At 47.1% G+C, this 22,080-nt stretch overlaps 1 protein-coding gene across 2 annotated transcripts in view; it reads right to left on the bottom strand.

Annotated features, from left to right (window-relative positions):
- Positions 1-22,080, bottom strand: part of SORT1 (sortilin 1) — a 577,196-nt gene that overhangs the window by 129,397 nt on the left and 425,719 nt on the right. For both annotated transcript variants that reach the window (XM_086923559.1, XM_086923558.1), the window contains exons 14-15: positions 4,259-4,449; positions 3,655-3,844 (exon numbers count right to left, since the gene is read on the bottom strand). In XM_086923559.1, the coding sequence (XP_086779685.1) occupies positions 3,655-3,844; positions 4,259-4,449 (381 nt within the window). The remainder of the gene's footprint in view (positions 1-3,654; positions 3,845-4,258; positions 4,450-22,080) is intronic.

Raw genomic sequence — 22,080 nt, forward strand, 5'->3', positions numbered from 1 at the left:
CAACCAGGCGTGGCGACGAATCGCCATTGTCATCGCTCTGCCCAGTGAGTCGGTGGTATCCAGCCCACACCGGATAGAATAGCGTGCTGCATCTCGACCCTGCGCAAGGGCTTGGGCGAGTTTAGCCTTGACCTCCGTCGGGCATTGTGGCAGCACGTCCGCGACCGTGTCCCACAGAGAGTGGGTGTAACGGCCCAAGAGGCATGCGGTGTTGGAAGACCGCAGTCCCAAACTCCGAGAGGAGAATACCCTCTGGCCGTATTGCTCATACCTCTTGGATTGCTGATCAGGTGGAGCCAACGGGAATGCAGTGTGGGAGTTGGAGGCCTGGATGACCAGGCTCTCGGGGTGGGATGGGTGGACAGGAAACAAGGGTCGCCCAGGGCCGGGCGGTGGCGTCTGGTCACGTTCCTATCTACAGGCGGACTGTAGCGGGCCTGGACCAAGTTCCCCCAAGAACGTCAGTCAAGGCCTCATTAAACGGCAGCAGAGGCTCGGCCGAGCTTGACTGCGGTTTAAGGACCTCAGTGAGGAGGTGGTTAGTCCTCACGGCCACGACGGGGAGCTCAAGGCCCAAGGCCTTGGCCGCCCGCGTCAACACCACACTGAAGGCTGCCCCCTCCTCCGTAGCCATGGTAGGGGGTGAGACAAAACCAGTGTCTGGCGAAGTGTCCAGATCACTGGCATCCCCAAGTTCACCTGTCCAGTACTGCTGGGACTGACACTCACGTGTCAGAGGGTCCTCAGACCCCTCCTATACTCCTCATCACCCATTTCCTGATAATCAAGGTTGTCAAATGATGGGGCCGGTTCATTGAAGTAAAACTCTCCAAGCGATGTCGAAAGCGGCGCCCAGCGGCGCCGTTCCGACGCCGGAACCAGTTTGAGGGAAGCATCGGGGACGGCGTCGCCCGAAGGCTGCGCCGGAGGTGACACCCTAGGGACTGGCGCCGGTGAGGTCGTTAGGTCAACCGGCGACGACCCGGATCCGGATCCAGCGGGGTCCCGCGGCGCCGGGCCCGAAGGCGTCGGCGGCGAAGCACCCGCCGGCGTCGGGGCCGAAGCACCCGACCCGCTAGGGCCCCCAGGGACCTCATGGTCATGAGGAAGCGCTCGATCTCCTCCGGCGTCGCTTGCTGCCCAGGGACTGGAGGGTATGGGACTGGTCGCGACGCCCGCGACTCCGGCGGAGCCGCGTGGGCGGTGTCACCCCGGTCGCGTCGGGGGGAGTCGGAAGAGCGATGACGTCTCTTAGACTTCTTGTGCTTACCAGACGACTTCGAGCCTGAAGAGGGATGTCGACTCCCGGAGCTATGAAGGCTCCGACCCCGCGACCGGTCCCTCGACCTCCGTCCGGACCGGGACCTCTCGCGGCGCGGGCCGACTGCCGGAGATTGAGCTGCTTGCGGGACTGCTCCCGCCTAGCTTTGGAAGTCAGGGCTCGGCAGTCGGGGAAGGCCTTGTCGTCGTGGTCGACGCCGAGACAGTGAAGACACCGGCGGTGAGGGTCGGTTACCGACATCAGTCGGTCGCAGTCCTCACAGGGCTTAAAACCTGGCATCCCTACCGGCACCGTTCGGAGTCGAAGACTCGAAAAAATGATCAAAGAGATCGTAAAAAGTTTAGTAAAAAAATTACTAAGGTACCACTTTTTCCGGATCTGCGCTGCTGGCGCGGAAAAAAGAATAACTGACAGTCAGCGCGCGGAGGCGGCGTCTAAGTACTCAGACGACGTCATCACGGCACCCACAACGCCGACGACGGACGCAGAGCCGCAGACGACGACTACCGACGCACAAAGGTACTGCTACGTAAAAATTTCCGGATCCAGTCTGACGCCTGGGGATATTCTAAGGTAAGGAATCTAATACTAACCTGTTTCTTTCAGATTTAAAAAACAAAACCAGACCAAAAAGACAAAAATCCAAATAGTAGAACCAAAGTCAAGAATTTTTAAAGAATGAACAGTAAAACAGCACCTAAAAGCACAGAGCACCAAGCGGGGATATCTGGTCACGCTGGCCCGGGTTAAATTCAAAAGTTCAAGCCAACTCCGATGGAGCATGGGTCAGATACAGTCAGATTAGTCCTGCTGAAGGTTTATATTCTCAAGTTTTGTGCCAAGAGTCCTGTTCGTGTGGAAGAAGGTCGCCGAGATCAAGGATAGTGTTGCTGACGGTGGGCAGCGATGAGCAGGCCTGGTATCACAGACGGGTATTCTGGAGTATCGACCCGGTGGACGATCGATGCTTGCTGTGCGAAGAGATAAACTTGCAGCGGTTCGGGCCAATTTTCAGTGTGATCGGTGCAGTTCTGGTGCGTATAGGGCTATTCGCAGCTGCAAAGAGCTCAAAAGCTTGAATTTAAGCCACACGCGGCCAACAACCTGAGAGGCGCCTCTTAGGGGTCAGGAACTGACTGAAGATGGGTCCAGGAGCTGTGGGGGAGCCGGTTATGTCCATGAGGTTCAGATCAGGAGGCTAGCACACTAGCCCTTTAAGTCAATCTGGGTTCCTGATGGAGTTGCACGTCCAGTTCTTCCCCAGGCAAGAGGGCAGCAAAGCAAGGTAGCAGCTCCTTCAGAATAGCCGTCCTCATAGTAGCACAGCAGTCCTTCTTGGCAGAGTATCCACAGGTCCAGAAGTGTAGCGAAGTGGTGGTGTCTGAGGCCCTTCTTTTATATACATTTGTGCCTTTGAAGTGGGGATAAGCTTCTAGAGGCATGCCTTTGACTTGCACCGATGGCCTGCCTTCCAGGCCAAGGCTGCAGACTCAATACAGGGGAGTATGCAGCCCTTTGTGTGCAGGCATGACACAGCCTATTCAGTTGTAAGTAAAGCAGAGCCCAGCTCCTCCCCCCCACCTTGCTATAGATGGTCCATCCAGTCACACCTAAGCTCCCACTGTGTGTGGCTGTCTAGGAGGAATACACAAAGCCAAGCTGGAACTACACCCAGTCATGTGACCAGAGTCAGGCTGCAGGCACCAAATGGCTAAGGCAAGAAAATGCCAACTTTCTTAAAAGTGGCATTTCAGAATTGCAATTTGAAATCAAACTTCACCATACGTTAGGATTTTAAATTCGGGTTCCAGAGACATCAAACATGAACTTGTTATATCTACCCATTTGAAAATTACACGTATAAACTGTAATAAGCTAACTCCAATGTTATCCTATAAGAGAGATTGGATTTGCCTTCAAGAAAAGGGCTGCAAACCAACAAACATAAAACAGGTCCAACTACTGAATTATGCTATAGGCCTCAATACTTCAATGATTGAGTCTTTATTTATCTTGTTAAATGTCCCACTTACATGTTGTTCTACCTAATTGTTTACATTAAAATGATTATGTCCAGTTGGACAGTCAAAACAGATATCTGTGTTTTTCTATGAAAATTACAAGAATTATATTTTTTAAGTGTAAGAAACCATTGTTCTTTGAAAATCATTGATAGCCAAGGTCGCTGATCATTAATTCGGTTTCCGTGTTGCTGTAAAACAGAAAGCAGGCTGGAGCCACAATACAGATTGGGTTTACATTGGCAGCTTCTTTCTCACTGTGACTGGTGCAGTGTGCCCCCAGCTGATAGCTTCCATGATCAGAAACCAGTTACAAAGTAAATTTAAACCAGACAGTAATAAGACACATACCAGAGATAGTCTTCCAAAGTGCAGTTACATGTAGAGGGATTTCTAGAAACAGTGTAGTCCCGGCCGTTCTGACAATAAGAAGTCTTACGGAGTCGCAGGTATTGCTCTTTGTAGCCCAGAAGGCAGCCATCTGAGGGATCGTCATGGTTACTGGAGTGAGCCAACCAGGGGATATAGTCAGCCTTGTCACCTAAAATGTAAGGGAACAAAAAGAATCAATAAAGGGCAGCAAAACAGAAGTGGGAGGAAAATAATTATTGTGCAGTCAATCCCAGCAGTAAACAGACCAGTGGCGCAGACATTGAGCCAAACTTCTGAAGGAAAGGTTTTGATGCAGCAGTAAAGTTCATGTGCCCCGAACGAGCCATACAAACTGTAAGCACTGAGTTACTAGCAGAGTAGTTGGGCAGAACTAAAAAGCATCTGCAAAGCAATACAAGGCAGGGTTGTGGCGCAAAGATGTTGGGGATCTGAGCTGAGCTGCATTAACAGATCTGTGGGTTTATTCAAGTACTAGAAAATTAACAAGGTGCATCAGGTTAAGCATGAGATGCACTGGCAAAGAGAAGTACTATGAAAGAAGGCAGGAGGAACAGACACTCACAAGGTCTGGTCACAAGATCTTTGAAGTCGATGGTGTAGGAAACCCACTTGCGATAGAAAATGGACTGGCTGTAGCCCCAGACGCTGACAATCATTGCTTTTGCTCCAGGCTCTGTCGCTAGTCCTGTGAAGTGGATGGGCTCCTTAGAGAATGTGTAGGTAGACCAGCACTGACCCTCGTCGGTAGAGAACCTAAGGGTGACACAATATCATGATGACAGTGAACAGTTATACTGAAATATAATCTAAAGAACTTCAATGCAGTCGTACCACAGCTCAGCAAGACACACCTCCAGAGGCAGGTTCCCCACATGGCTGGGCAGCTACTGCAGATCCTACACAGACCTATTTCATTTACAGTAAGTTTCAAAGCAGTGTTCTTCAAATTGGACAGAACAAACTACAAACTCTCAGTATCAATCCAAATTAAACCTTACAATGAATATATGATCTGCCACTCTCCTGTTATTTGAGATGTCATCAGTGATGTCAAATTATATCATAGAACATGTCATGAGTGGTGTCGTATGTGAGGTCTTAAGCAGTGCATGGCAGGTGCACAAGTTATAGTTAGTGCTGCTAACTATAACTGGTAAATTTCTGTTGGAGTTTTTTAGTTCAAAACATTAATGTTGTCATTGACAAATTCACCTAACTATAACGTTACTTCAACCTTTGTTTTTAAATGAAAAGTAATACATACTTACCACATATAAATGCAACCCCCACCGTGCTCATCTTTTTGCTTTGAGATTGGCTGCAGCACCTCGCCGTGGGTACCTCATTACTCAGGGCCACTTCTTTAAATAAAGCAAAGGGGAGGCCCCATGGCTCCCCTCCCAGAGTCTTGTTAGGCCCTGGGACCCTATCTCACAGGGCCAGTTTAAAAAATAAAGCCTTTAGAGGCTCATGGGGGGGGCAGGCATGCAGCCCCCACCCCCATTTTGAACCTTTTCAGCCCTGGGAGTGGGCTTCCCGGGGCCTTTAGAGGCTTGGAGAGGGGGGGCTGCATGCCTCCTCCCCATTTTACAAAATGTTGGCCCTGGGGGTGGGCTCTCTGGGAATGTTTGAGGCTTGGGGAGGGTATCCTCTCCTTCTTTAATGATTTCGGCCCAGGGGGTTTGGCTCCCCAGTGTCTGATGACTCTGGGAGAGGGGTGGCTTGTACCCCCCCTTCTCCATGGAGAATATGTTCGGGGTGGGCTCTCCCCGGGCCTCTGATGGGTTTGGATGGTGCAGTGCGTTCCCCCTCCCCATAAGCATTATTTTTGGTCCAGGGGTGGGCTACTCAAAGCCTCTGGAGACTCAGGGATAGGGAACCATGCAGCCCCTCCCCTTTATAAACACAGTCTCAGGGGTAGGCTCACCAGGACTTATGATAAATAAATGTGGTCTGGCAGCCATTTTCCAGCAGAATTGCTGAATTTTTTGGCCTTTTTTTTCTTTTTCAGCCCTATGGCCAGATGGGTCAGGGTATCCCTACCCTGACCCCATATATTTTCATTTTTAAATAACTTCAGGACAGGGAACTAAATCCCTGTGTCCTTTAACGGCTGCCAACAACATTTTTCTCATGTTGCAGGCAGCCAATCAGAGCACTTGCTTTCGTGGGAACCCGACTCCTGTGGAAGCAGGATGGCACAAGGGAATAAAGCTCCCTGGGCCAATTAGAATGCTCTATTTTTTAATTGGCGCTCATGCGAGAGTCTCTAGAGACTCTTGCAGAACCAACTGCCAAAATAAACAGTTTTTTAACCCTATATTTCTCAAAAACTACAGAACGGATTTACATCAAATCGTAAAAAGGGATGTTGCAACTTTTAGACACGGCTACCGACCAAACCGCTCAACGGATTTACACCAAATTTGGAAGAAAGCTAGCTCTTGGTCCAGAAAAAGTCCTTTTTGTACTTTGGTGTAAATCTGTTCAGGAGTTATAAAAAAAATGAAACTGTATATATATATATATATATATATTGCGCTCATCACAACCAAGTGAATTCCCAGGAATGAAATGACAGCACTCGGGGGGGTACCTTCAGTCACAAAGTAGTTTATTCAACTACAAGCTTGCCACAGACGCGTTTCGGCACTTGGCCTTCGTCAGTGTGTGTGTCCACACATTTCAACCGGTACATTTATTGATCTTGACAGCGTGCAAAGGTTACACCTCTCAGTCGACATCGACAGAGGACTACAACTCTCCCATCTTTCGCAAGCGCCATCTTGTAACGGTGCAATACACATTACATTATTCAATGCCCATAGTGAATATACTCAGCGTTTTTACACCTACGGATAGGTAAGTATGCTTAAGTGGGAGGTATATAAACATTACTTGTGATATTTATACACTGTTTGATATAGCCGTGGATCGGCAACAGTCCTCTAAGATGAGGAGAGGTGACACTATTTACAACCTTTGCACAAAATTATACACATTGTGAAAATGAACGTAAACATGTCATACATCGTGTAGAGACTAAGAAGTGCCAAAGGAAAACGTGACAAAAGTGCGTTTTTCTCTCATTACTGTTCATATAACATATGACTTTAGGAATCAAAGAGCCCTTTGAACCTACCAAATACATCTTAATGAGAATAATGTGTGTATGAACAATAAATCTAGTTCTGTGTGTAGTATACTGGAGGGTCAGTTTCTAAATTCATCTTGGTTAGCCACCCTTGTAACCACACAGAAACATATTGTACATACAATGATCCACATAGTTTCAACAGATACAGAGTACAATTAGATACAATAACAGCAACATTCCTATTTGCCTAGATGGAAGACCATTTCTTCCCCACTGTTCATCCCCTTCGGCCATTTGGTGGAAAGATCTATAATGTAGCGCGATTCAAGTCTGCGTAGTCGTCGCAGACGGTCGCCTCCCCTAGCATTATTTCTGATGGTATCAAGGCCAAAATATTGGAGCTGGCTGCGGTCCCTGTTGTGTTTTTCGGCAAAATGCCGGGCAACTGGGTAGGATTGATCGGCCTTGTCGATAGCCCTGAGGTGTTCTAAAATCCGTAGCTTCAGCATATTGATCGTGCTCCCTATATAGCGGAGGCCACAAGGGCAGATCAAACAATAAACTGCTAGGGGAGTGCTGCATGTAATAAACTGTTTTATTTGCAGTTTCTTGCCAGTGTCGGGAATTTCTACAGAGAGAACCCTTTTACTTCCGGCACACGCTTTGCATTTTCCACAAGGGAAAAACCCACTCATGGATTTTAGGGTATTGCTTTTTGGGAGTGGTTTTTCTAAATGGCTGGTAACCAGATAATCTCTTAGGGATCTAGTTTTGTTGAAGGTTATAAGTGGGTGAGCAGGTAGGTCGTCTTTAAGGATATTGTCCGTTTTGAGAATGTGCCAGTTCTTACGGAGCATAGATCTTAAGTCATTAGCTCCAGCAGAAAAAGGGGTTATTAACCTAAACTTGCCTATACCATCATTAGGTTTCTCTGTGACAGGTTTAGTTGTAAGCAAGGTATTTCTAGGGATGGCCCTTACTCTCCTCAAGGTGTTTTTTAGAAGAGACTCTCCATACCCCCTGGCCTTAAATCGGTTCACACACTCATTAGCTGCCACATCAAAGTCCTCTAATCTTGAACAATTCCTACGGAGTCGGAGTAATTCTCCGTACGGAATGCTCTTGATAAGTTGAGGGGGATGACTGCTGCTGGCAAAAAGAGTGGAGTTGCCAGCAGTCGTTTTTCTATGTAGAGCTGTGTGAATCTGCTGATCTTCTGAGAACACTTTCAGGTCCAGATAGTCTGTTGAAACCGGACTTACCGTCCCTGAAAAGTGTAAGTTGTAAACATTCTCATTCAATTGGTTAATGAAGGCTTGTGCTGTTACCGATGAGCCCCGCCAGACGATAAACAGGTCGTCAATGTACCTGAACCAACCCTCCGTCTTTCCTTCTACACCATCTACCATACAGCTCCTGGGTACCTGCTCCTCCCACCAGCCAACGAAAAGATTCGCATAGCTGGGAGCGAAGCAGGTACCCATCGCCGTTCCAGACACCTGTCTGAACAATTGATCCTCTAATAAAAATATATTATTGTTCAAACAAAATTCAATGAACTCGAGGATCATGGTATTATGTGTGGTAAGGAATATGCTACTTACCAGTATGCATCTGTTCTTGGCATAGAGGGCTGCAGAGTGGTACATTATGAATAGATCGCCATCTGGTGTTGGGCTCAGATGATTGCACTTTGTTTTTCTCTTGGAGAGTCTTTTGTATCTTGGTGACTCCTCCCCTGGTTGGTAGTGCGCATGGGCATCGGCTCCATCCTTAGATTGTTTTGCCATAGTAGGGTTAGATGGAGTAGTATGATAGAATACAGATAAGAATGCCCATGTAAGTGTATCTAAATAAGATAATGTTGGAACAGACACAGGTTTCCGGGGAGGCTGGGAGGGCATGTACCACTCTGCAGCCCTCTATGCCAAGAACAGATGCATACTGGTAAGTAGCATATTCCGTTCGAGGCATATGGGCTGCAGATGGTACATTATGAATAGACTATACAGCAGTTCTCTCCCTAGCGGTGGTTGCCCGTGTCTGTTGCAACTCTCTGAAATAAAGTTTTTAATACAGCTTGTCCCACTCTAGCTTGTTGTGTTGTGTGCACATCTACACAATAGTGTTTTGTGAAGGTGTGCGGTGTAACCCAGGTAGCTGCTTTGCATATGTCATCTAGTGGAATGTTTCCCAAAAATGCCATAGATGCTCCTAGTTTACGTGTAGAGTGAGCTCTAGGAGGAACAGTTAATGTTCTCTTTGCTTTTAAGTAGCATATTTGAATGCATTTAACAATCCATCTGGCAATGCCCGCTTTAGAGATGGGATTGCCTTTGTGTGTAGGAGAAAACGCAACAAATAGCTGTTTTGTCTTTCTGAAAGTTTGTGTTCTTTCTATATAGTACAATATTGCCCTTCTAACATCCAATGTATGTAGGGCTCTTTCCGCTACTGTTTGTGGTTTTGGAAAGAAAACCGGTAATTCCACTGACTGATTGATGTGGAATGCCGAAATCACCTTTGGTAAGAATTTTGGGTTTGTTCTAAGAACCACTTTATTTTGGTGTAACTGCATGAATGGTTCTTGAATCGTAAAAGCCTGCAACTCACTTACTCTTCTAAGTGACGTGATAGCTATGAGGAAGGCCACCTTCCATGTGAGGAATTGTATTTCACACCTATGCATAGGTTCAAAGGGTGGCCCCATTGGTCTGGTAAGTACTATGTTGAGATTCCAGACTGGGGAAGGTGGTCGTCTTGGTGGAATGACTCTTCTGAGTCCCTCCATGAAACTTTAATTGCTGGTACTTTAAACAGGGAAAGATGTTGCCTGTTTTGCAGGTACGCCGCTATGGCTGCGAGATGAACTCTGATAGAGGTATATGCTAAGTTACATTGCTGCAAGTGTAGTAAATAGCAAATGATTTCTTTAGTGGATGCGTCCAGAGGGTTGATGTGCTTACTGTTACAGTGTATAGCAAACCTCTTCCATTTTGCTGCATAGCATGCTCTGGTGGTAGGACGTCTTGCTTGTTTAATGATTTCCATACATTCTGGTGGTAAATCTAAATATCCAAACTCTATGACCTCAGGAGCCAGATCGCTAGGTTCAGTTGTTTGGGATCTGGGTGCATTATTTCTCCATGGTTCTGTGTAAGATGCATGGGTAATAATCTTAGTTTTTGATGTGGCACCTGTGAGAGTTGTAGTAGCGTGGTGAACCACGGCTGTCTTGCCCACGTGGGTGCCACTAGTATCATTGTCATTGAGTGTTGCTGCAGTTTCCGAACCAGTAACGGAATTAGTGGGAGAGGAGGGAAAGCGTAAGCAAATCTGTTGGACCAATTTATCCATAGTGCATTGCCCTGGGACCGTTGGTGTGGGTACCTGGATGCGAAGTTTTTGCATTTTGCGTTCTGATGATTGGCAAACAGATCTATCTCTGGTTGCCCCCATCTCTGGAAGAATGGCTGCAGTATTTGGTCGTGCAGCTCCCATTCGTGTACTTGTTCTGACTGTCTGCTTAGGATGTCTGCTATCTGATTTTGAACTCCTGGTAGGTGTTCTGCTAACAGATAAATCTTTTGAGGAATGGCCCATCTCCAAATGTCCTGTGCTAGTTTGGATAGTTGGAGAGTGTGTCCCCCCCTGTTTTTGAATATAATACATTGCAGTCATGTTGTCTGTTCTGATCAGGACTGCCTTGCTTGTTATTTGCATTTGAAAAGCCTTTAGTGCTAGAAATACTGCTAATAGTTCCAGGTAGTTGATGTGCAGTTTCTTTTGCTGCACACTCCACTTCCCCTGCACTGTGTATTTGTCCATATGCGCTCCCCATCCGGAGAGCGATGCGTCCGCTGTTATTATCACTTGTGGAATTGGTTCTAGGAACGACCGTCCCTTGGAAATGTTTTCTGTGTTCCACCACTTCAGAGAGCGATACGTCCGGTCGTTTACCAACACCAGATCTGTAATCTGACCTTGAGCCTGATTCCACTGTGTCGCTAGACACTCCTGTAGTGGACGCATTTGTAGCCTGGCATGTGGTATTAGCAGTATGCAGGAGGACATCATGCCTAACAGTTGCATAAACACTCGTGCTGGTAGTGAGTGTTGTGGTTGAAACCTTTGTATTAACCCGACCATTGTTTGTATCCTGGTCGGATTGGGGTATGCTATTGCCTTTTCTGTGTCTATAGTAGCCCCCAGGTATTGTTGAATTTTGTTTGGTTGCAGGTGTGATTTTTTGTAGTTCACCGTAAACCCTAGGTGGTGCAGCAATTGAATTGTCTTCTGTGTGTTGTGAAGACATTCTTCTTGTGACTTGGCCTTTATTAGCCAATCGTCCAAGTAGGGGAAGACATGTATTTGTTGTCTTCTTAGGTGTGCTGCCACCACAGCTAGGCATTTTGTGAACACTCTTGGTGCCGTTGTGACCCCGAACGGAAGGACTTTGAACTGATAGTGTTGTCCTTCCACTACAAACCTTAGGTATTTTCTGTGGGCTTTGTGAATTGGGATATGAAAGTAAGCGTCTTTTAGATCCAGTGTAGAAAGAAAGTCCCCTTTCTTCAGTAAAGGGCGTACCTGTTGGAGCGTGACCATGTGGAAATGTTCCGAATTTATGTAAGCATTGAGAGGTCTGAGGTCCAAGATTGGTCTTAGGGACCCGTCTTTTTTTGGGGATTAGGAAGTATAGAGAGTATACTCCTGTCCCTTGTTGATTTTTTGGGACCTTCTCTATTACATGCTTTTGTAGAAGTGCTAGTACTTCTTCTTTTAACAATGTCAGATGATCTTGACTCATTGGACGCTGTTTGGGGGGGATGTTTGATGGGGTAGCTGTGAGTTCCAGGCAATAACCATGTTGGATAATCTGTCTCACCCACTTGTCTGATGTGATGTTTTCCCAGACAGGTAGGAACTGTGATAGACGTCCCCCGACCGGTGTTATGTGGTCTGGGGGGAGTTCTATGAAGTCACTGTTTTTGGGTTGAGGCGGTGCGGTTGTTATTATTTCCGCTGCCTCTACCTTTGTTGTTGTTACCCCTGTAATTACCTCTTGAATTGCTTTTGGGTGATGTAGGTGTGAAAGAGGTGGATTGCTGATTTGTTCCTGTATTTTTTGAGCCCCCTCTATAGGTGGATCTACGAAAGGAACCTCTTTGTGTTGGCTGTTGCAATGCTCCCATTGACTTAGCCGTTTCTGTATCTTTTTTCAATTTTTCTAAGGTCTCATATGTGCTTGAACCAAAAAGTGTCTTTTGATCAAATGGTTGGTTCAATAAGGACGTTTGTACTTCCTGTTTGAATCCTGAGACTCTAAGCCATGCATGTCTCCTTAACATGACACTGGTGTTGATGGATCTTGCTGCAGTGTCTGCTGCGTCTAGGGCGCACTTAATGGAAGTATTAGTTATTATTTTACCTTCCTGTATTAACTGATCTGCCTTTTTCTGATGCTCTTTGGGGAGATGTGTGATGAGTTTTTCTAATTCATCATAATGTGCCCTGTCATAACGTGCAAGTAGTGTCTGTGTATTGGCTCTACGCCAGCTATTTGCCGCTTGTGATGCTACTCTCTTGCCTGATGCATCTATTAATTTTGACTCTATCAGGTGGAGGAGCCTCTCCTGTAGATAATGAGTTTGCTCTTTTACGAGCGTTTGAAACTACAAGCGAGTCCAGAGGTACATGCCCTTTGATAAATATTGGATCCTTTGGAGCCGCCTTATATTTTTTATCAATTCTTGGGTTTAACACCCTAGTGCTCACTGGGTCTTTGAATATTTCTTCTGTGTGGCTGAGAAGACCCTTCAACATAGGAAGAGTACCTGATGTTCTTTGTGCATTAGGTAGCGTCTCTAACAGGAAATCCTCTATTAGAGGTTCTGTATGTATATCTACTTTATGATATTTTGCTGCCCTATTAATGAGCTGTACAAACCCTGTGTTATCATCAGGTGGTGAAGGCTTTGAGGGATATAACTGTGGGTCGTTGTCCTCATCTGACTCCGTCATAATTTTCCCATGGGTCATCCTCATCTGGGATGGTTTCATTATCCCCTTGAGGTTCTCCCTCCCCTGGATCACTGTCTACATCAGACTGAGGTGTAGATGGTCTTGGTGTGGAAGGTGTAGGAATATTTGGCATAGTGTGAGGAATAGGAGAAGAGGGTGTGACTTTAGGTCGAGGAGAAGCAGGAGGAGTTGTATTTGTCCCCAGTGTTCTCTTTTTTGAAGGAAGAGATTTGTCTTCTGTCTGTTCATTCTTTCTCTTCTTCGTCACTACTTTGCCAGTTTGCGGATCGATAAACAAAATCTTTTGTTTGGGATCTGTCTGTTGCTCCTGAATCGGTACCGAAGGCCTTGGTTCCGAAAGGTGCTTATGTTTTCGATCGTCAATGTTCGGTGTTTTCGGCACCGAGTGTCTACTCGATTCCGACTTCCTGGGTATCGAGTGAGTCTTGGACGACGAATCATGTTTCTGTTTCGACATGGAATGTTTCGATGCCGAGCTTTCCCTTGTATGAAGCTTCGGTGTCGAAGTCTATGTCGACCCTTTCTCGGATCCCACATGGTGGGATTCCGAGTGTTTCGGTTTCAGTTTTGGTTTCGTTGCCGGGCCCGAGGGCGGGGCGTCGGAAACTTTTTTATGCGGTTTGACCGGGCCCGAAGGCGGGGTCGTTACCGCACGGGGTCGGTTTTTCGTTAAGGGGACGTCGTCACTCACGGTTTGTTGCACGTCGAGTTCTTCGACCTCCGACTGGTCCCCTTCCGACCCCGACTGATCCTCATGATCCTCTTCTTCCTCAAGCTGCTAGTCTCCGAACAGCTCCGGGATCGCCTCCGACTGCATTCTGGAAACCTCGTGTCTTCTAGCCCGACGATTTCTAATCGTTAGCTTGGAGGAGAATGCTGCGCAGGCTTCGCAGTCCCTGGATTCGTGTTCAGGCGATAGACAGAGGTTGCACACCTCGTGTAGGTCCTTGTGTGGGAACTTAGCACCACACGGTCGACATTTTTTGAATGGAGTCCTTTCCATGGACTCCGGGCTTGACTACGTCGAGAAAGGTCTTCTGTTCGTTGACGTAGATCAGAGTTTTTTCTTCGATGTTGAATTCGTAACGCTCCGGAATGGAAATGAAACGCGTTCGATAACAATACCGTCGAATTGGAAAGGGAATACGCGCCGATAAATCACTTTTTCCTGAAGTTGATCTGGAGCGTCTCGATCCTCACCCGAACCCGATGGCGGAAAAAAACAATCTAAGGATGGAGCCGATGCCCATGCGCACTACCAACCAAGGGAGGAGTCACCAAGATACAAAAGACTCTCCAAGAGAAAAACAAAGTGCAATCATCCGAGCCCAACACCAGATGGCGATCTATTCATAATGTACCATCTGCAGCCCATATGCCTCGAACATCTCAGTTGTCTCAGGTTCAGAAAGTGCTGGATAGCCTCTAGGCCCTGTTGATGGTCAATGACTGTGTACAGGCTTGTAATATCTAGCACAATCAGTAGGCAGTCTTTGTCCCATTTCACATTCCTTATTTGGTTCAAAAAATCCTTGGTGTCCCGTACATATGATGGTAAAGTAAGTACCAAGGGGAATAGGAATTTGTCTATAAACCGGGACATGTTTTCAGTAAGACTGCCAATCGATGACACAATCGGACGGCCCGGAGGATGTAGACTGTCCTTATGTAATTTTGGCAGATGGTAAAATGTTGGTGTAAGGGGTTGGGTTGTCCGGAGGAAGAGAAATTCATCCTTACTGAGCATGTTACAGTTGTGCCATTTCCCTATCAGTTTATCATAGCTCCGGATGCTTTCTAAGTATACATCGTTGGTGCATTTGACATAGAACTTTGTATCAGAAAGCTGGCGTAATGCTGCATATCTATAGTATTCTCTAGTGAGTAGTACAACATTCCCTCCTTTTGTCCGAAGGTTTGATTATAATTTTTTCATCCCTCATGAGGTCGTGTAGAGCCAGTTTGTTGCTCTGTGATGTTGTACTTTATTGGATGGTTTGCTTTTCTATACTGCATGAGTTCTTGGGTCATGGCTTCAGAAAAGGCGTCGATTGCATCCCAGGGCATCTGTGGGATGAATATTGATGGGGGTTTGTATCCACTCTCTTCACGGTCTTGTTCAATACCCAAGGCTAGAGCGCTTTGTCCTCTGTTGAGGATTTCAGATGAGTCCTGTATAGGAATTTCTTCTCGCAACTCCTCAAGGGTTTCAAGAGCTTCAATTTCCCTGCCCGTAAGGGCATCGGTTGCTGTTATTCTGGTGCCTTTCTCTCCACTTTCTTTTAGGTGGGGCCGTAGTTTGAAATATTTATGCAACTTGAGCTTACGTGTAAATCTGAAGAGGTCTATTCTCGTTTGGGTATATTCAAGTGGGGTGCTAGGGCAGAAGGTGAGTCCGAGGCTGAGTAGATTTGTCTCTGTGTCCGTTAAAGTTCTTTCAGTCAGATTGACCACCGTTAGATTTTGGCTGGTGGTTTCCAATGCCGGAATCACTTTTTGTTGCCTCGTGTCCGATTGCCCCAGTTGTTGGGCTTCGCTCTGCCTCTCCCCTTTCCGCCGCTGCTTGCCGCCGCCCCCTCTCCTTGTCCGCCTTGTTTTTTTGTTTTTTGTTGTTGTTCTGCCATGTCCGGTGGTTTTGTCTTGCCGACTCGTAGCCAGGTCCCCTTGATGACATCGTATTCCTGGTGAAAAGGGGTCTTTTCGCTGTCCTTTGCCTCCGTTGGTCGTGGTTTTTGTCGTGTTTTGGCTGGCACCCTTGTATTTTGTTGCTCATCTCCGGATTCGTTTTCCGTCACTTCGGATTCAGACGTGAGAATTTCAGGTGTTGAGGTCGTTCTGGATTGGAGTGCTTGGCGTGAAGCGTCATATTTTCCTGCATATGTTAAGATGCGCCCCTGTTGGTAATCATCCTCATCTCTTTCGTACTTCTCTTGTTTCCTAGTACGTATTTTTTGTTCGTATTTGGTGAGGCGTGATTTCATGTCGGTTTTAAGCTGGAGCACTAGCTCTTGATCAGGTTCCTCCTCCAATTTTTCCTCTAAATTCTTTATTTCTACCAGCGCCTTTTCGCGGTCACTCCAAGCATACTTGATTAGTATCTTGAGGGTCCCTTCCGTATATGCAGCTGTATGCAATTCCCAGTCCGTGAGCAGCTGGGGGTCAGGGTTCTCGTATGATGGCACAGTGTGAACCCTTAAACCACGCGGTACTCTTTTAACCTCAACATAGCTAGTGAGGCTTGTGGCTTCCCACCATTTGCGTGTCTCGCGTTCGTGCAGCCTTTCCAGCTTTACCATCATTTCTTTTATTTTTACATTCTGTGGATCTACCACTGGCACATCTTCACTGGTCCTCTCACGCCTTTCACGGTGTTTAAACAGGTCTTTTGCCGCCGTGCGGCGTTCCGTTTCTGAGAACATTTGTCCAGTTTCAAATGCGCTTCTTGCTTGGTGTAGTGCAGGCGCATTGGATAATGGGCTTGGCTTGTGGTGGCTTTGTGAAAAGGTAACCCCCCAGGCGCCCTACCTAAATGTCCGCTCCCTCGTTGTGTGATTCCAACGGGATGGGCAGGGAAAATTAAGTCAGGCGATGGTCCGCTTACCCTTCTCGGTGTTCCGATAGACTCCCGATGAGAATCCAAGACACGCCGGTGTCCTCCGAGAATCGGCTCGTACTATCCGAAGTGGGCGTGGGCCAATCCGCGATAGACCTTCCTGCTGGCGGTTAGGCGGTGCACAGGAAACAGATGAGTTAGCCGCTCCTTTCTCTTCGAAGATCCTGTGCACTCGTGGGCGGGTGCTGTCAGCGGCTATATATATAAAAATATATCCATCCATACGAAAAGCACCCAAAGTCGAAGCACCACACAAAACGTGTTAGACACCTTCTTTATTGGCAGATTCGCAGGAGCAAACAGCATCACCTTCACAGCCTCAACCGTAACCAAACATGTTTGGGAGCCCGAAACATGTTTGGTTACGATTGAGGCTGTGAAGGTGATGCCGTTTGCTCCTGCGAACCTGCCAATAAAGAAGGTGTCTAACAAGGGGACTGTTTTTAGCACCAGATTCCTGTCATCCTAGCTGCCGACGATTCATCTGTAACGTCTCGTACGCACTCAGCTAACCCACAAGTAAGTCGGGCCCGATGGGTATCAAAATGCTGTTTCGCCGTGTCTGGCTTGAAACAAATATTGATGATACCTCTCATTTACTTTTTCGCTTAGGTTTTCACCAAACAAACCAACGACCCGGACGTAAGTGTTCTTTCACATCCCCCTGCACAACCCTCACGTAGTTCATTACCTTCCTTTTTTTTAAAAAACGCACCCCTAAAAAAACAGTCCCTATGGTTTATAAGGTACATTTTTCACACGCCACCAGGTAACCAAGTCAGCATGTTTACTTATGGGTTGTACACCAAAAGAAATACCAAAACGTAATGTTTGAGCATACATGTGTTTTTTTTTTTTAGTTAGTTCTACATTCTAAAGGCGTTTACCATTATGTTTTCAGCGCTCCTTGAAAAAGGGCTTCTCTTGCCCGAAATGCATTGGAGCATTTGTTTTGTGTGAAACATAACAGTCTTGAATCAACTTTATCATATGCATCACTATGGATAAAATGAACTTGCAAAACCTAAACAAGTGAACAATGAAAAACTTGAATTGAAAATAAAAGCAATCTATCTTGAAACTCAAAGGAGTCTGTTGTGTTTATGACAAACCAGACGGTGTGCCCAATTACAAGGATGCGTTTACATACCCCGTAACGCACTCAACCAGCCATCACCACAAGGAAGACAGTTTTGATCATTAGGAGCTGTACAGGGTAGCTGTGCCTAGACTCAATAGGGGAGCACACAGGAAAGGTGAGAACTAAACTCAAGTTCCATCAAGGCATAATGATGGGTGTGGGAGGAGGCATATGCTGCAAACCTTTAAGGAATCTAGTTAAAACAAGTGACTTAAACTGGGAAGCTCGATCCAGCAACAGTAGAAAGGTAGAATTGGCAGTTAGACACCCTTTCACTGTGCCCAAAGCCAAGATTTTCCAGGCCAGGGATAGAGCCAAAAAGAGAACCTCGGACAAGGGTTCAGACAGAGGATCAACAGATTTAGATGTACACCAGGCCAAAAACATGTCCCATCCGCAGGCATAGACGGTTTTGGTTGAAAAATGCCTGGCTGCCAGAATGACATTACATAGTTAGGAGGGAGGTGAAAAACATTCAACTGTTGCTACTCAATCTTCAAGCACGAAGGAAGAGAGTGGACACGCTTGGCGGCAGTAGCCTGCCTTACTGCTGCAGCAGACAATCCTCCTGAATGGGCAACCTGACTGGAGGACTGATGCTCATCCTCAGCAGTTCAGGATGCCATACTCTCCGTGCCCAGTCCAGAGCCACTTTATTTATTTTATTTATTTAGCGCTACTGGACCCAGGAGTATCAGAGCGCTTTACAGGCAGATAAACAAGATAAACATTTTGCAACAAAATAAAACAAAATTACAGAGTGAATAAAAACTAGCATGGGATAAGGCATTTCAGTTAGACGAGGTAATTGAGGAAAGAGAGTAATTAAGGAATGGGTAAGGGAGATGGAAAAGGAGGAAATTGAGAGACGTTAGGTGCCCCAATATTTGTTGATAAGAAGCACCTGGAGTCTTTTTTTGAAGAGAGGGTAGAAGGGGTTGCAGCGAAGATCTTTAGGGAAGAGAGTTCCAAATCGTTGGAGCATTACCAGAGAATGTACATGATTGTGTCTTTGTACATTTGAGTCTCGGGGGGATGAGGACAAGGGCGTTAGTGCTTCTCAAGGACCTGGAGCAACCAGCTTTTTGTAGTTTGTCAGAGAGGTAAGAGGGGGTGTTTTGGTGAAGGGCTTTGTGAGTAATACGAGCCATCTTGAAGGTGGATCTACCTTCAATTGGGAGCCAGTTAAGGTTTTTGAGGATAGGAGAAATGTGATCAAATCGTTACAATCCGAGATGAGCCCAGCAGCCAGGTTGAGGACCGATTTGATTGGTGCAAGGTGGACTTATGGGATGCCTACATGGGTGGCGTTGCCACAGTCAATTCTGGAAAGTACAAGAGATTGGATAACAATATTGAAATCATCCGCTGGAATGAAAGGTTTGATTTTTTTAAGGTGGAGAAGGGAGAAGAGAGCACCTATAGCAGCATTTTTAATGTGAGGGATGAGTGTAAGATTCTTATCAATGCTGATGCCCAAGGATTTGACAGAGTTAGAGGTAGAGAGGGAGCAAGTTGAGAGCATTGATACCATTGATCAGATGACTTGGGCCAGGTCATTTTTGATCTTCTTGAGAAATCTGCAAAGGAGCGGTATTGCAAGAAAGCAGTGTGCGAGTCCTGAGCTCCACTAGAAGAAGAAACGAGTCTCCTAGTGAGAGCCGCCTTGCACACTTCAGCATGCAGAAGTACTCACATTATGAGTTCTCAGTGGGGACAAATAGATCTAATCAAGGCTATCCCCAATCTCAGAAGAGACCTTGCACCACCTGCAGATGAAGACGCCATGCGTGAATGGCTAGGTATTGACAGTTGAGTTTGTCTGCACTAGAAGCCCCCAGATGTTGAACCACCAGTGAAATGCCCCATCGTTCAAGCCATGTCCAGAGATGAAGGGCCTCTGGACAAAGTGTCCACTACCCACCCCGCCCTTTTGTTGAAGGATCGCATGGCCTGTGGTGTTGACTGTGAGCACTCGAGCTAGCCTTCCCTTGATCGAAGGAATAAAGACTTTCAATGCCAATCATGGGGATATGCCTGAAACTTCACTGTGTCCCGAATGGCTCTGATGAAAGGGAGAATCTGAGAGGAGTGACTTCGACACGCTGATAGTGAACCCCAGCGAATGCAGGTGGTCCACTGTAGTCCGGAGGTGGGAAATGACGGTCTGGGGCAAGCCCAACTTTAACAGTCAATTGTCTAGGTGCCCCTGACCACCGCAGAAGTGCTCCAACCTCGGTCATCACATTGGTGAACACTCGAGGGACACTGGTAAGCTAAAGGGGAGAAAAGCAAAATGATCATGCTCGTGTACCGCAGGGCCAGTTTGTGGGCAAGCAGGATAGGAATGTGGAAATCGGTGTCCTGCAAGTCCAACGCTACCATCCAGTCTCTAGGGTCGAGGGCAGATAAGACCTGAGCAAGGGTGAGTATCTTGAATTTTTTCTTCTTCAAGCAATAATCGAGGGTGCAGATCTATGACAGGACGGACGCCTCCATTCTTTTTTGGCACCAGAAAGTAGGGGAAATTGCAACCACAACCTACTTCTGAGGCTGCCACTGTCTCAATGGCTCTTTGGGCCACAAGGGCCAGTACTTCCTGTTGCAAGAGCACAAGGTAGTCCTCGGTCATCCACTCTGGGGGTGGAGGGAGTGGTGGTGGGCTTTGTTGAAACAGGAGTTTAACCATGTTGGACAATCTGGAGCATCCATTTGTCTATAGTAATCTTTCTGCATGGTGCAGATGGCATCAGATTCTGCCTTCAACGGTCTGCGCACGTTTGAATGTTTGTTTGAGGGCAAACTAAAGAGGCTTTGACTGTGCAGCTGGCAGGGGGGTAAATTGGGTTGACCTCTGGCTTTGGGGTCCACGAAGCTGGTGGGAGCAGCAGCCACGAAAGGGTTGAGCCTGCTGGTCATGGTGGCTAGAGGGAAAAGGAGGTGGCTGCTGATAAAGTAGACACAGAGGGGCGAAATGTAAAATGTGGCTGCCATGGGGCCACAATGAGCCCCAACAATCTAGCAGTGGCCCTATTGTCCTTAACCTCTTAGGTGCTGCGCCTATTCCAACGGCCGACTGCACCACTACCTCAGGAGTGCTGCCGTCGGCCGTTGGACGTTCGAACCTCACCTGCGCAATGGAACGTTCAGCACTGGAGCTGGACGTTCCATAGCTGCTAAGAGGCTAGATCTCTCCAAAGCCAGATCTGTTGTGGCTTCAAAGAGACAAGTTCCTGAGAAATGCATGAACATAAGCAAAGTGTCCTCAACCAGTTGTGACGTCGAAGCGTCACCAGAGGAGGACTGGCTCTTGCCAGTGAATCCATCGTATCCAACCGGAATCAGATTGTGAACTTTGCTGCATCTCGCCCATCAGCAATAGCTTTGGAAAGGGCCCAAGCCTCATCTGAGCCCATAGGCAGCACTTGCACAAACGTATCCCACACAGTATGGGACGAATAGCCCAATAAGCCTGCAGTGTTCAAGGAGACCACATTGGCAGGCTAGCAGATCCTCGTTCCAAAGGCTTCCAGCTTATTGGATTCCCTATCCGATGGTGTTGTAGGTATCCAGTGGTGTTGTAGGGAACAAGCTGCAATGGATTCTGTAAATTGAGGCTTGGACTACCAGAGTATCTGGGATACGGTGTTAGGAGAGGAAGGCTGGACCCCCAGGAGCAGGACATTGGTAGTGAGCAATCGTCCTGTGTACAGGAGTGCTGTTGGAGGGCTTGGTACAGACCCCAATGCACAAGTTACTTACTTGAGTAATGATATATCTGTAAGAGACGTTAGTTAGTGATATATTCCCTACCTTAGAATATCCCCAGGCGTCAGGCTGGATACGGAAAAGTTTTCTGCTTAGCAGTACCCCTTCGCGCCAGTAGTTAGCGTCCTGCGGCTCCGCGTCCGTCACTGGCGTCGTAGGAGCCGAGAAGACATCACGGAGAGTACTTAGGGGCCACCCATGTGCGCTGGCGTCAGTTCTGTACACAACTATTCCGTGCCGAAACGCAGAGCCATGCAAGAGACTGACAATTGGTGTATAAAACTAGGGCCCTAAAATGCGGGATGACCTTAACCCTACTAACCAGTTCGCGGAACTGGGAGGATGGGCAGGGCGGTAAGGAATCTATCACTAACTTATGTCTCTTACAGATATATCGTTACACAAGTAAGTAACTTTGGCATCTGAAAGAGACATGTAAGGGATTAATTCCCTACCTTAGAATAGATACCCCAGCAATACCAACCCCGGTGGTGGGTCTGCGAACAGGATTACACCAGAAAGTCACGGAGCACAGAAAGGCCAAAGAAGCAGTCTCTCCGGACCAGACTGTCAAGGCAGTAGTGCTTGGTAAACGTGTGCAGCAAGGCCCACGTAGCTCCCTGACAAATATCCTGCAGGGGGACACAGCATCCCAAGGCAGTAGTGGGTGCTGTTGCCCTGGTCGAATGTGCACGCAATTCCACAGGAGGCTCCTTCTTG

Source organism: Lissotriton vulgaris, chromosome 5 (assembly GCF_964263255.1).
Source record: "Lissotriton vulgaris chromosome 5, aLisVul1.2, whole genome shotgun sequence".
NCBI lineage: Eukaryota > Metazoa > Chordata > Amphibia > Caudata > Salamandridae > Lissotriton > Lissotriton vulgaris.